General features: G+C 42.7%; 2 protein-coding genes across 2 annotated transcripts; one reads left to right on the top strand and one right to left on the bottom strand.

Moving 5' to 3' along the window:
- The first annotated feature begins 5,313 nt into the window (after positions 1-5,313).
- Positions 5,314-7,561, top strand: LOC6599948 (caspase-8). The gene is made up of 5 exons (XM_026993357.1): positions 5,314-5,506; positions 5,562-6,326; positions 6,409-6,765; positions 6,835-6,989; positions 7,069-7,561. Exons 1-5 carry the CDS (start codon positions 5,417-5,419, stop codon positions 7,235-7,237), a joined length of 1,536 nt encoding a protein of 511 aa, XP_026849158.1. The 5' UTR covers positions 5,314-5,416; the 3' UTR covers positions 7,238-7,561.
- Positions 7,562-7,806: 245 nt separating this feature from the next.
- Positions 7,807-11,670, bottom strand: LOC6599947 (myb-binding protein 1A). Its single transcript, XM_002025101.2, has 5 exons — positions 11,613-11,670; positions 11,231-11,536; positions 10,795-11,163; positions 9,427-10,737; positions 7,807-9,359 (listed from the first exon to the last, which is right to left on the bottom strand). The coding sequence occupies exons 1-5, from the start codon at positions 11,616-11,618 to the stop codon at positions 7,935-7,937; spliced, it is 3,417 nt and encodes a 1,138-aa protein (XP_002025137.1). The 5' UTR covers positions 11,619-11,670; the 3' UTR covers positions 7,807-7,934.
- Positions 11,671-11,830: the final 160 nt, after the last annotated feature.

Below are 11,830 nucleotides of genomic sequence, written 5' to 3'. Positions count from 1 at the left end.
GATATATGTACATATGGATTATAACGTCAGAGCATGAGAGGAAAGGCAGAGAAAAGAGGTTTAAGGACCAGACCAGGGGTTATACTCCATTATTTTTTCACTTATTTTTATACAATATAACAACTTGGCCAGGAATTTGATAAACAATAGTTCCAGCGTTCCAGTATGTAAAAGCACCGTTTGGTGGTGTCGTCAGTAAACGGATCTTCGATGAACAACACTCCACATTAGTTTGCATTTATTCCACTGTACACACACACACACATATGTATGTACATATTGCGTCTGTATTAGTGTGCGTGAGCTCAACTTTCAGTCAATCAATATACATAGGCAATTATTGTATGACTGCTTGTACAGATTGATCTCATGGTTTTTATACAAATGCCTGTATATGCACAGATGTTTTAAAAACTTGGCATTTTTAATTGTAGACAGTTAGAGCCAAAAAAAAACAGCTAAAACTACTCTTACATTACATACATACACATGTACATACACGCTAGCTCCATGGACGGACGCTAGCGCGTGTGTGTATTTGTTTCATTCTGACTTTTGGGTCTGTTTATCATGTTCTCTCGCTTGTGCAGCTATGTACAAAGTGAGACTCCCGTTCTTATATGCGTCGCGTGCTTGTACAAAGGTGTATGCGTGTTTGTGTGTATGAGTGTGCGCTGCGTGTAGTGAAGTTAAAAAATGTGTACATACATACATAGTATATTTGTGAATAATGTTTTGACACTTGGCATTATTTTCCTTAATTATGATTGTTGTAGCTGTTCCACAAAAAAATAGTGAAAGGGGGAGGAAGCCGCATGGGGCGAATGTTTAAGGTGTGTGTTTTTTTGTGTGTGTGTTGGGAGTGGAGTGTTTCTGTGTGGCGCATCTGCGCAGTTTGCATGGACCTATACACACACACATGCAGAAAGTTACGCAGTGATCAAAGACTGCAAAGGGCGAGGGGGTTTGGAGCATACATATGTCTGTATATATGTATGTACGTTTGTATGATGTATGCATGTACATAAGCCTTGAACGATCGAAAAATCTCCCTCTCACTTGCTGGCGATTATGGGGCGTGGCATTGAGGAATTATTGTGAACAGCTTACACACACATATACATATGTATGCATGTACGTACATACATACAAATGCATCAACAGCAGCAGCAGCATTAGGCCAAAACCACAAACATTTTGAGCCCTGAAAAACATTTTCTCTTACGTTTTGATGGAACATTTACAACTTTTAGTGATTTATAACATTTCTGTTCGATTAATTTTCGGTTATGTGATGGGTTCTTTGCTTTTGTTTTTTGGGTTTCTTGTAGTTTTTTCTTTGTTGTTTCTCTTTCTGCTTGTCGCTTTTTGGCGTCGTTCCCGCTCTGCTTACATAATGGAAGTGGTACAGTAGGTGAATAAAGATATGTATGTATATATAGGAACTATATGAAGCTATACATATACATCGACATACATATGTATGTATATCGTAGTAGCGGCGCAGTAGATGTTTGTGCACATACATACATATGTACATATATGCATGTTTAGGTACGAAAAAATAGCATTTCGTAAATCGAATGCATCGTTCAAGATTTTTCTTTTGCTATATATGTACATATATGTACACGAACGTGTGGTTGGGTTTATGTGTATGCGTGCGGGTCTGGCGCTCGCTTTCGCTCTGTTTTTCTGCCTGGGGCCCTGGCCTCAGTATCTCTTTCTCTCTCTCTCTCTCTCTCTCTCCCTTTTCTTCATTCTGTGACGCTCATAGACAGAATACAATATACAAATACATTAAATTAATAAAACTTCTTCGTCCAACATAAGGCGTTGTGAACAGTTCAACAAATTTCTACTAGATGAGTGTGACCGCGGGTTTATCGATAAGGTATACGGTCCGACCCTCAGAAATATACCGAAACATACCGTCTCATTTAAAAATATACCGTAAATATACTGACGAGTTCAAGTTATATTTTACATATTCCTCGTTTTTGATATTCTGTGGAGTTTTACTATCTAAAAAAAACATTTGGCACTGCCCACATAATTTTATCCGATTAAGGAATCAATTTTCTACTTGACTGGTTTGTTTTAAATACTTGATTTGTTTTCTTGCTACGGCAGTTGCTGTTTATGCCCTTCAACTACAATACACCGTCTCGTATGATGAAAAACCGAACTTATCCCACTTATGCCCCCTCTATTTAAATAGTTGGACGTTGTCATGCAATAACTGCATCTTTCAAGAGGCGATGCAGTTACTGCACCGTCAAATGGCCTGTGTGAAACCAGCGGAAGGCTGTTACGCGCGGATCCCAGGCAAAACGCAGCCCTCCTCCCGCCCAACCTACCGAGGGGCGCTGCCGCATAGCGCGCGGCGCGTAGCCGAGCCGAACGCGAGCATGCAGGAAAGATAGCTGTTAGACTAACATTCGAGGAAAATTAGCACTAAACTTACTAAGAAACTAAGCATGCAATCAAAATACAAATACCACTACAATTACCAATTACTAGAAAGGTGTGTAAGGATTAGTAATTTAATAAGAGGAAGAGAATTAGTGGTGGATATAATATGGTAGAGGGAATTATAATCCGCTTGAGGTAAATGGCAAAAACTATTAACGATTGTAAATTCTTCTTGTAGATCCATCCTATCCTTCCCTTTAACTTGCAAAAAACCCCACGAACTTCACCTGAACTGCGCTAAAATGATTAAATTTTCATTATTTTCGGTGGAAAATTTAAATACCCCCTTGGCTTATAATAGGTTAATCGTTCTCCATCAAGGATTGGAAACCATATTGCTTAATTTTAATGTTCCGTCAAATATTATAAGCCAGATAGAACATTTAGCCATGCCCACATAGTTTTATCAGATTAATAAATTAATTTTCTACTTAACTGGCTTATTCTAAATACTTGCTTTTATTGCATTTTTTGTAAAAAAAGATTTTAGCGAAAATGGTCAAACAAAAAAAAGTTTTACCGAAATAGGTCAAGACAAAAAAAGCGAAACAGGATAGTCGTTCATATTGTTCAATTTGTATATTCCCTTGAATAATTCTGGCTAAATAAAACCCTCGGCCATGCGCAATTAGTTTTATCCCATTGATGAATACATTTTCTACTTAACTGTTTATTCTAAATACTTGCTTTTGTTGTTTTTTGACTAAAACAAGGTTTAAGAAAAATATTTTACCAAAAAACAGTCGCAGTGCTGCCGGTATTTGAAGGCATGTGGCGTGTGGGCCGTTACATACCCTATTTCGTTAATTGAAAAAGAAGATATGAAGATAAAACGTAATCACTGAAGATCATTTCACAAAATTATGTTTTAGAAATTTTCATGCATATGATCAGTGTCTTGTATATATGTACATATATCCCGATCCGGTGCATATTCTTTGTCTCTGTAAAAAACAATAAGCTTCCAAATATCGTTATGATAGTTTTAAAACAGGGACTGACTAGTTTCTGCATTAATTAGAGCCTTGGATTACAAAAATTTCCGCAATTCTATAATATGCATTTCCTAGGGTATGAAAATTCGTGTTGGCCGCAACATTGTGCATGAATGAGACTTAGAATGGTCAATGAAAATCGTCAAAATGGCAATGCAAAACATGTTGCTGCAGCATTACTTTTTGCATAACATTTTTGACGATTTTCATTGGCCGAAAGCAAAAATTGGGTCGTTCCCGTTTTAACCGGCTCGGTATATTTAAACCTACGCATGATAAACTACGTTTATATGGATATATTGTAGGAGGTGTATATCAAAAACATATTAAAACTAATTTATCAATTTTAATACTAGTCCCTGGGCTTCGTTAAAGTGACCAACTTGGCAGGAAACGGCCGTAATAGGCCGTGTTAACATTCCCCAATAATTGCGCCCTATTCACCCTTAGCGACTATCCGAATGTCTCTAGTTTTCGGCTATTAAAGTGGCTCAGCCTGAATGGTAGGTCCTGAAGGTCCAATTTTTGCCGAATAACATTCTGAATCTGCATCACCTATTGAATATGAACATCACGTAAATTTCCCGTTGGGTTGACCTTTTCAGTGGTATAGATCAATCGCCACCCTATACAGTACATAATTTCAAAGTATGGAATGGGACTCATTGTTGTGAAAGTGTTGAAAGTGAATGAGTGACAAGAATAAAAATTTAATAAATTGATTAAATGCGCCATTATATACTGATATGTTCATATGTAGGGTTAAGACCCAAGGGTTGAGTTAAATTTATATATGTATATTCATAAATCCATATACAGCTTGGGTTGAAAATATATTTTTGTGGAACATAAGCGGAACTACTTGTCTGAATTTTGTGAAAATCAACACTATTTTTCTGTAGTTTACGGCTTTTAACTCAGATAAGCCAATTAATGAGTATAATGATTGATGCACAGAGTCGCTGCAAAGAACATATCAGCTTTTTTTGGAAAATAAGCGGAACTTATAGGGGTTTTTATTTTGAAAATTATATAGCCGAGTGTGATATCAATTTTGAAATAGCCAACTATGGTTACAAATATAATTGTTCCGGCAAAAACATAGAAGTCTAGAACTGTGTACATATATAGTTCTCTATAATCCTAAGTGCTTAGGAAAGTATTCTAAGGCTGCGCTCACGCATACCGTGCACAACAAGACTTGTCAGCCCGGCTGGCCTGCGATGCACCGCCATCGATACCCTAAATAAAATACCTGCGGTGTACAGATTGCTGGTAATGAACGACAATTTAAATAATCTTTTGTTAAAACCCAAATAGCTGCTTGCTCTTAATGCCTGTAAATGAATATGTTTTTTTTTGTACCCTTACCTTTTCACGTTTTTCTTTGTTCGAATTTATTTGAACTTATTTTTTTTGCAAGTTTTCGCTTCCGAATTTTTTTTTTCTCAATTATTTTCGTTTTGTTTTTTCTATGCAAACCAATGCTTTGAATTGCTTACATTAGAATGAAAATAGAGTTGTCATTTAAAGAAAGTTGTATGTAAGGAAAATGCATTTGCAAGGCATCCTTGTGTGTTCGGATGATAATAGATACATATGTACATACATATGTATGTATGTGTATATATTTATTGATAGCATATATATGGGGCCGAAATTTTGTTGTCTGTACTACGTACATGCGTAAAGAATTCGATCATATTTGATTTATTTTTAGATTGTTTTCGGCGCGCAAAGGTCCGCACGTCTTAAGAAAGTAATTAAATATTTTCAACGTACATTTTCTGCGCGCATTTATATGTCATACATACATATGTATGTGCCGATGACTGAGCCCGATCAGCTGTTTTCTGTGATGGTGCTATTGCGTGAGTGGGTCGATTAACAAAACAGTGTGTTACTTTTCGCTATTTCGTGTTTTCTGTACTTCTCCACCAAACACCATGAGCGGCCACAATATCTTGACGCAATTGGAGAGTATCGATGTCCTCGATCTGCCTTATGTGGAGCGCGATCTGAACTCTGCTCAACTGGTGGGTAGCCCAGACACAGACAGCAATCATGTTGTAATCTGCTTGTTTCCTTTAGGTGAGCCTGTCCTTCCTGCTGTATGGCGACGAGCATTCCACTGCCACGTATATTTTGCAAAAGCTCCTGGTGTTGACCCGCGCCGCTGCCTCCGACTGGCCGCCCACCGACATCTTGAGCCAGTATGCCAAATCCAAGCCCCAAACCTGGCGCAAATATCTCGTGGAGGCTCTGTGTATCATCGGGGCGCGGCAGGTGCTGCGCAAACTCGGACTCTGCTGGCAGGAGCTGCGCATGCACTACCTACCCCACGTTGGCAGCATCCGTGTGCATATCCATCCGCTGTTAAAGAGCCTGTACACGATCTGTGAGGAGTTGTCGCTGGCTCAGAGGGGTCGAATGGTGCTTGATATCAAGGAGAAGAACAGCGTCGGGGATCCGCTGCGCTTCTATGACCCTGAATATCTGGAGATCTTTTTACTTGACTGGCTGACGCGACGTCTGATACGGCTGGGCGACATCAATGCCAACGGCAGTGATGTTCAGCTGCTAATCGAATACTTCAAGTTCAACGATCTGCATGCCCAGGCCACGCTGCTCGTCGATACGGTCAACGCTTATGCCACCTCCAGCTGCTCCCCTGCAACACCGAATGTGCTGCTTCCAATGGACGGCAATGGCATTGCCAACGAAAGCTCCACCCCTACGGCGGCTGCGTCCCGGCCCCGGGCCAAGAATGCACTTCAGCTGAGTCGCGAGAATGCTGGCATTGCGCTGATAATCAACCAGCAGAAGTTTTACCGGGATGGCAGCGATGATCACAAGGTGCCAATGAAATTAGAATCTATCGGACGCCACTACTGTCGTCGGCGAAGGTGACTAAAGTGTTTCCATTCTGCTCTTGCAGGTCTACTTGCCGCCAATTGAGTTGCCGCCACGCAATGGCACCGATATGGACAAGCAGCGGCTAACTAATGTCTTCTCCAAGCTTGGCTACAGGGTTGAGGCCCACGATAATCTCGACCATCTGTCAATGCTCCATCATATACGGCAGGCCTGTCAGCGGTCCCTGCTGCACGAGTCTCTGGTGTTGTGTATTCTGTCGCACGGCTTTGAGGATGCTGTCTATGGCTCTAATAGCGTTGCTTTGCGCATATCGGATATCGAGAATGTACTCTGTAGCTATAAAAATCTGTACGAAAAACCAAAGCTTGTCGTCATCCAGGCGTGTCAGCAGGAGGACAAGGAAAACAATTCCCTGCCGGTAAAACCAAATGTCAAGCACACACCCATGATTTCCACTGATTCTTCGATTGTTTGTTGTGTCCTTTAGTACAAGATCGATGCCAGCACAAAGTCACCCTTCCAGTACTTGAATATGCTGCGAGCCATGTCCACTGTGCCCGGTTTTCCAGCGCTGCGACACACCCAGACAGGCAGCTGGTTTATTCAATGTCTGTGCGATGCCATTGTCGAGCATTCGAATAGGTAATCCACGGACGGCAATACCCAATCTTTATATATGTCTTTACCCCTGTACCCTTTACCGTTTTTCTTTTTTCCAAAGCGATCATATTGCTGACATTCTGACGATTGTCATCAATAATGTGGCCAACAAACGGGGCAACAAAAACGAGACCATGGTACCCTGGACCGGCGGCGCGCTACGACAGCACGTTTACTTTCCGCGCACCAGCGCCACTGACAAGGTGGTTCCAGATAGCCCCGGTCGGTAGATCCCTCTTCATTAATTTTTTTAAAATGTATTTTTTGTATTTGAACCTATTTTTAAGCTAGGGGCGGCCCAACGTGCCGCCATAAAATAAGCAAAACGTTAACCATTGCCCGTGACGGTAAAAAGATTATGGGGAGTGCGTCCATAAATGAATTTGACATAGAAACGTCCGTCCCTCAGGTTGTATGTCCTATAGCAAAGAAATGTTACACACGAATGGGCAGATAATTTTGTTTTTATGTATTAAGATAACCCGGCACAATTTTCGCAGCTTTTATACAAATGCCTTCCATTTAATGAATGTTTCGATGTACTGCCATATAGTGCTACATAAATGAAAATATATGTACATACGTAATACGTATAAGTTTCTATAAACTGACTGCCGTGGGGGTAACTGGATGTCGAGGCACGTGTGCGCTCTACAGAAGACATTCCGACTGGTTATTTGTTTCTTTTCCATCAAATAAAAGCAAACCATATGTGTACATACATATATATGTATATGTATTTATTTCCTATCATTTTTAAATTATTGTTTGATATATTAAAAAAAAATTTGGTTTCAGGTACGTTTCGCAACCATTCTTTTTTTTTATATTTTTCAAAATACATACTAATATAGTACATGTATAGGAGGGGGGGATACGATACAAATATTTTGTATTATTTATTAGATAAAAACTGTAATTCGTTAATTAAGCCGAACGCTTCTGCTTGGCCTTCTTCGGTGCGACAGGAGCATCATCACCGGCTGTTGATTTACGCTTTCCGGTGTTCTCATTTTGAAGGAATTGCTCCAATGATTTGGAGATCTTCAACACACTTTCCTTGGTGTCCCATAGTGCCGGATTCAAAAATTGCTTCAGAGCCCTAAGCTCCTGTACTTTGCCTGCTGGGGCAGATTCCATCAAATCTTTCGCATATTTTTCCAGCCCCTGGATGACAGCTTTTTGGCCGTGGACCGTGGACTTGAAGCGATTCTTTTGCGCATTCAATAGCTTCAGAATTATTTGGCGTTTCATCGGATGTGTGGTCAGATTCAAATGCGAAACTAATAGAGCAACCAATTGGCTGACGCCTGGCCAGGTCGGCTTGAACTGGAATATGGACTCGAAGCTGGATAGCGACTGTTTGGATTTGCGCCCCGGTAGCCATTCATTCAGTTTTTGTTTCAGGAGCGGCCATGCAACACTGTTTTCAACATCATCCTTGTTGGAGCACTGGGTTATCAAGGCGGCGAAGCATTTGTCGCGCCACATGGTCAGCTGCTGCTGCAACTCATGCGAGTTGGGGGCCCCGCGAATTTGCCTGGCCTCCAATGCCGAATTGGTGGCAGCAAACAGCTCCTCAATGGCATCAATTATCTGGCTACGATCCTGGGCATCTTCAAATACTATTTCCTTGTTGACCAGCTTGGCCAGCAGCTTCTGGCTGGCATGTTGGAGCGGTCGCTGATCCTTGTCGTTGATGGTGCGACAAAACACCTGAAAAACGCACTGCAACACATCTAGGATTACATTCATGGTTGGCTTCTTGTTGGCAAACACTTCGACAAGGTCTAGGACGCGTACACGAAAGTGTAGCAAGGTGGTGCTGTGAATACGATCGGATTTTGTTGGACGTTTTTTGCGCTGTGACGCCTGACTGCGCATCTTAAATATAGCCGCTAGGGACTCATCGAGGCGCTTGCCGCTCTCCTCAGCCACATCGTTCCAGTCCACGCTGCTAGCTTCGCTGGCTCCGTCATCGCCGTTCTGCAGCGCCTGGCGTACATCGTCGCGAAGTTTCTCCAAGGCATTATCTTCTAACGTGGCTGCATCTTCGTCCTCGTCTTCGGAGTTGTCATCATCGTCAGCGCTTGAATCGTTATCATCGTCATTGCTCTCCCCCTCCCCCTCATTTTCATTCTCATTTTCATCGCTGCTACTTTCGTTCTCATCTTCGCCCAGAGGGTTCGAATCCATATCCAGGCGCTGGAGTATTTGCGTCAAGTGCACCTGTTCGAGATATGGCAGCATCGATTTGACAATTATGTTGGTGAATTCACGCCAATGGCCAGCCGTTTCCAGCAGCAGCTGTAGCAAGATGTCCGTGACCACTTCCTGCCAGCTAGGGTCCTCCTATTCGAGTAGATTAAATTGTAAAATCCTCGAAGGCATATTCTCTCCCTTATCCCCCAAACCTTACCTCGGATTCCATCTTCTGTTCCTTCATTTTCATATTGCGACAGACCATCAGATCGTTTAGGATGTCTATCTGTAGCTGGCAGCAGGATGTGTACTGTGCCAGACCCACAAACAATATCAGAACTTCAATGATCTGAGCGCTGGCATTGGATTCGTTGTCGTCGCTGTGCTGCAGCTTTTCCAGCACATTCCAGGCCAGCTGCTGGTCAGCATTGGGTGCGTGCCGTTGGGCGTTAGCGTTCTCCGTTTTCGACAAGAACTTCCTCAAAAACTCGAGAGTCTTTCGCAAATCTTTGCTGAGCTCTTTGATGTCACCGTGACAGCTGCGTATAAGTAAGCCAATGAATATTGTTTTACAGCGATCGGCAGTCGAATCGCTTAGGATTGAGGCGGCAGGCGGACAGGGCTGCAGGCCAGATGCCACATGGCAAACGCCGGCAGTCAGTATTGTCTTCAGCATTGACCAGCGTTCCTTTTTGTTGGCGTCAAGCTCGGGATGTTGCAAGATGGCCTGCATTTGGCTGACGCATTCTAGTTGGTTCCGCGGGCCATTGTCTTGCGGTTCTTCCATGCCGACAGGCGTTGCCAGTAGGGACGCGTATAGGTCGAAAAGTATCTTGAGGCCGCCGTACTTTAACGTGTTCAACAACGTCTCGGTGAACCGTCGCGTTGTGGCAAGCTCATTCAAATTTCCCCTCTTTCTGAGCAAATTGCTCAATATTCTGGCCTTCGTTTCGTCGCCAGTCGCAGGATTTTCAAAGAGCAGAATGACCGCACATTCGAACTCCTGGCATATCTCGCGAAACTGCATTGTCAATGGCTTCTGGTTCTTGGCGCTGGTGGTTTTTGCTGCCAAAAGTTCATCCAATATAAAGTCCATCAAGGGGCTGGCAAATAGATCTATTAATTGCTGCTCATTGGCGTTCTTTTGGCTGATAATTAGGTGCTTGGTCACCTTGAAGATGCATCCCTTTGATGCAACGTTCTGGGACCTATGCTCGTATGCATAATTCTGCCAGGATTCGAGTATCTTAGAATTTTTATCGGCAGTGCCGAGAAACTTGCCGAATCTGGCATAGATTCTGGGATCGTACATCTTCGGGGCGGCGAAATAAATCTTGAATAGTTCTGAATACTCTATCTTCTTGGGCCACAGGATGGCCATCAATTGGTCCTGTGTGAGAATATTGTTGTAGCTGTCGTGAACCGCCAATAGAACATCGCAGGTGTGCAGGTTCAGCTGAGACACGGGCTTGCTAATGTCCTGCTTTAACACTGGCCAAACGTCTGTCGCGAAACGTTTTTCGGGGACCTGCAAGTGGGACTAGATCAGAATATTGCTCAACATTTCTCTATGTAGGTGGCTCACCGTTGCAAAGGATTCCACAATCACATTGTTGCTCAAGCACATCAGGTACTCGCGCCCCTTCATGTAACCGATCAGCTTCGCGTAGATGGGCGCTAGCTCTCGTTCGTTGGATAATTTTTGGGATAGTTCCAGTATGCTACTTGCGGTGATCACCTGTCCGACTGCTGCCAGTGTCTCCTCCTTCTTTTTCGGCTGGCCGTTCACGGGCAGTTCACGCTCTACAATGTCCAGCAGATCCAGCTCGTTCACGTCGGGCACATTCCTAATGATGAGCCTTATGATGCTGCCCACCTTGGCGACCGTCTCTTTGTTGTCCGCCCCCGTGGCGCGTATCAAGCGTTTTACAACATATGTTGCTGTGGCGTTGCGCTGTCATTTGAAAGATTCCAAAAAACATAAGGCATTGCCAAATAACTAAATGCGCTTCGGAACTAACCTTTTCGGACGACTCTTCTTGGAGCAGTGCAACCAGGTCCTGCAACATCTTCGACGTTATGTTTGTGGTATCCTGAAAGTTTTTCAAAATGCTAAACACGCGCTTGTCGATGTTGTTTCCTGGTCCACTTTGCGGTTTCTTCTCAATTCCATTGCTCTGTTCGTCTTCGGTCTTTTTGGCTTCTTTGCTTTTTTTGGAGGCTTTTACGGGTTTCACCTTCAATTCGGAATGCTGCTCATTATCATGATCGCTGCCTTCATCAGATGAGCCTTCACAGTCGGCAGAATCGAGCTTCACCAATTTTCCCTTTTAACAATTGAAGGTATTTCAAATTAGTGAAACCAAACAGGAAAAACGTGCTGTTTCGCGTTGATATACTTACGTTCATTGCGTTCGTTCTTATTTTTTCCAGAATAGTTAAACATACACACAATGTGAACAAGTTTAAGTTAGGCAATCCAACACACGCTCGTTTCAACTCAATATTTTTGTAATTTCCGAGCACGTTGTGGTATTAGCAATAGAGATGGAACTACTCAAACTAGTCGCATGCCGGGTAACGTTTGCGATAACAGTAGAACGATACAATCGGTAGCTAGC

The sequence above is a fragment of the Drosophila persimilis genome, unplaced genomic scaffold, assembly GCF_003286085.1.
Source record: "Drosophila persimilis strain 14011-0111.01,24,50 unplaced genomic scaffold, DperRS2 tig00000829-arrow-arrow-pilon, whole genome shotgun sequence".
NCBI lineage: Eukaryota > Metazoa > Arthropoda > Insecta > Diptera > Drosophilidae > Drosophila > Drosophila persimilis.
This window is presented reverse-complemented; position numbering and strand designations above follow the sequence as displayed.

Excerpts from the sequence above, each read along its gene's own strand:
- LOC6599948 (XM_026993357.1), top strand. The coding sequence starts at position 5,417 with ATGAGCGGCCACAATATCTTGACGCAATTGGAGAGTATCGATGTCCTC. Across the intron at positions 5,507-5,561 it reads ATCTGAACTCTGCTCAACTG|GTGAGCCTGTCCTTCCTGCT; the intron begins GTGGGTAGCCCA and ends TGTTTCCTTTAG. Across the intron at positions 6,766-6,834 it reads AGGAAAACAATTCCCTGCCG|TACAAGATCGATGCCAGCAC; the intron begins GTAAAACCAAAT and ends TGTGTCCTTTAG.
- LOC6599947 (XM_002025101.2), bottom strand. Across the intron at positions 11,164-11,230 it reads AAGAAGAGTCGTCCGAAAAG|CGCAACGCCACAGCAACATA; the intron begins GTTAGTTCCGAA and ends TTCAAATGACAG. Across the intron at positions 9,360-9,426 it reads AACAGAAGATGGAATCCGAG|GAGGACCCTAGCTGGCAGGA; the intron begins GTAAGGTTTGGG and ends CTACTCGAATAG.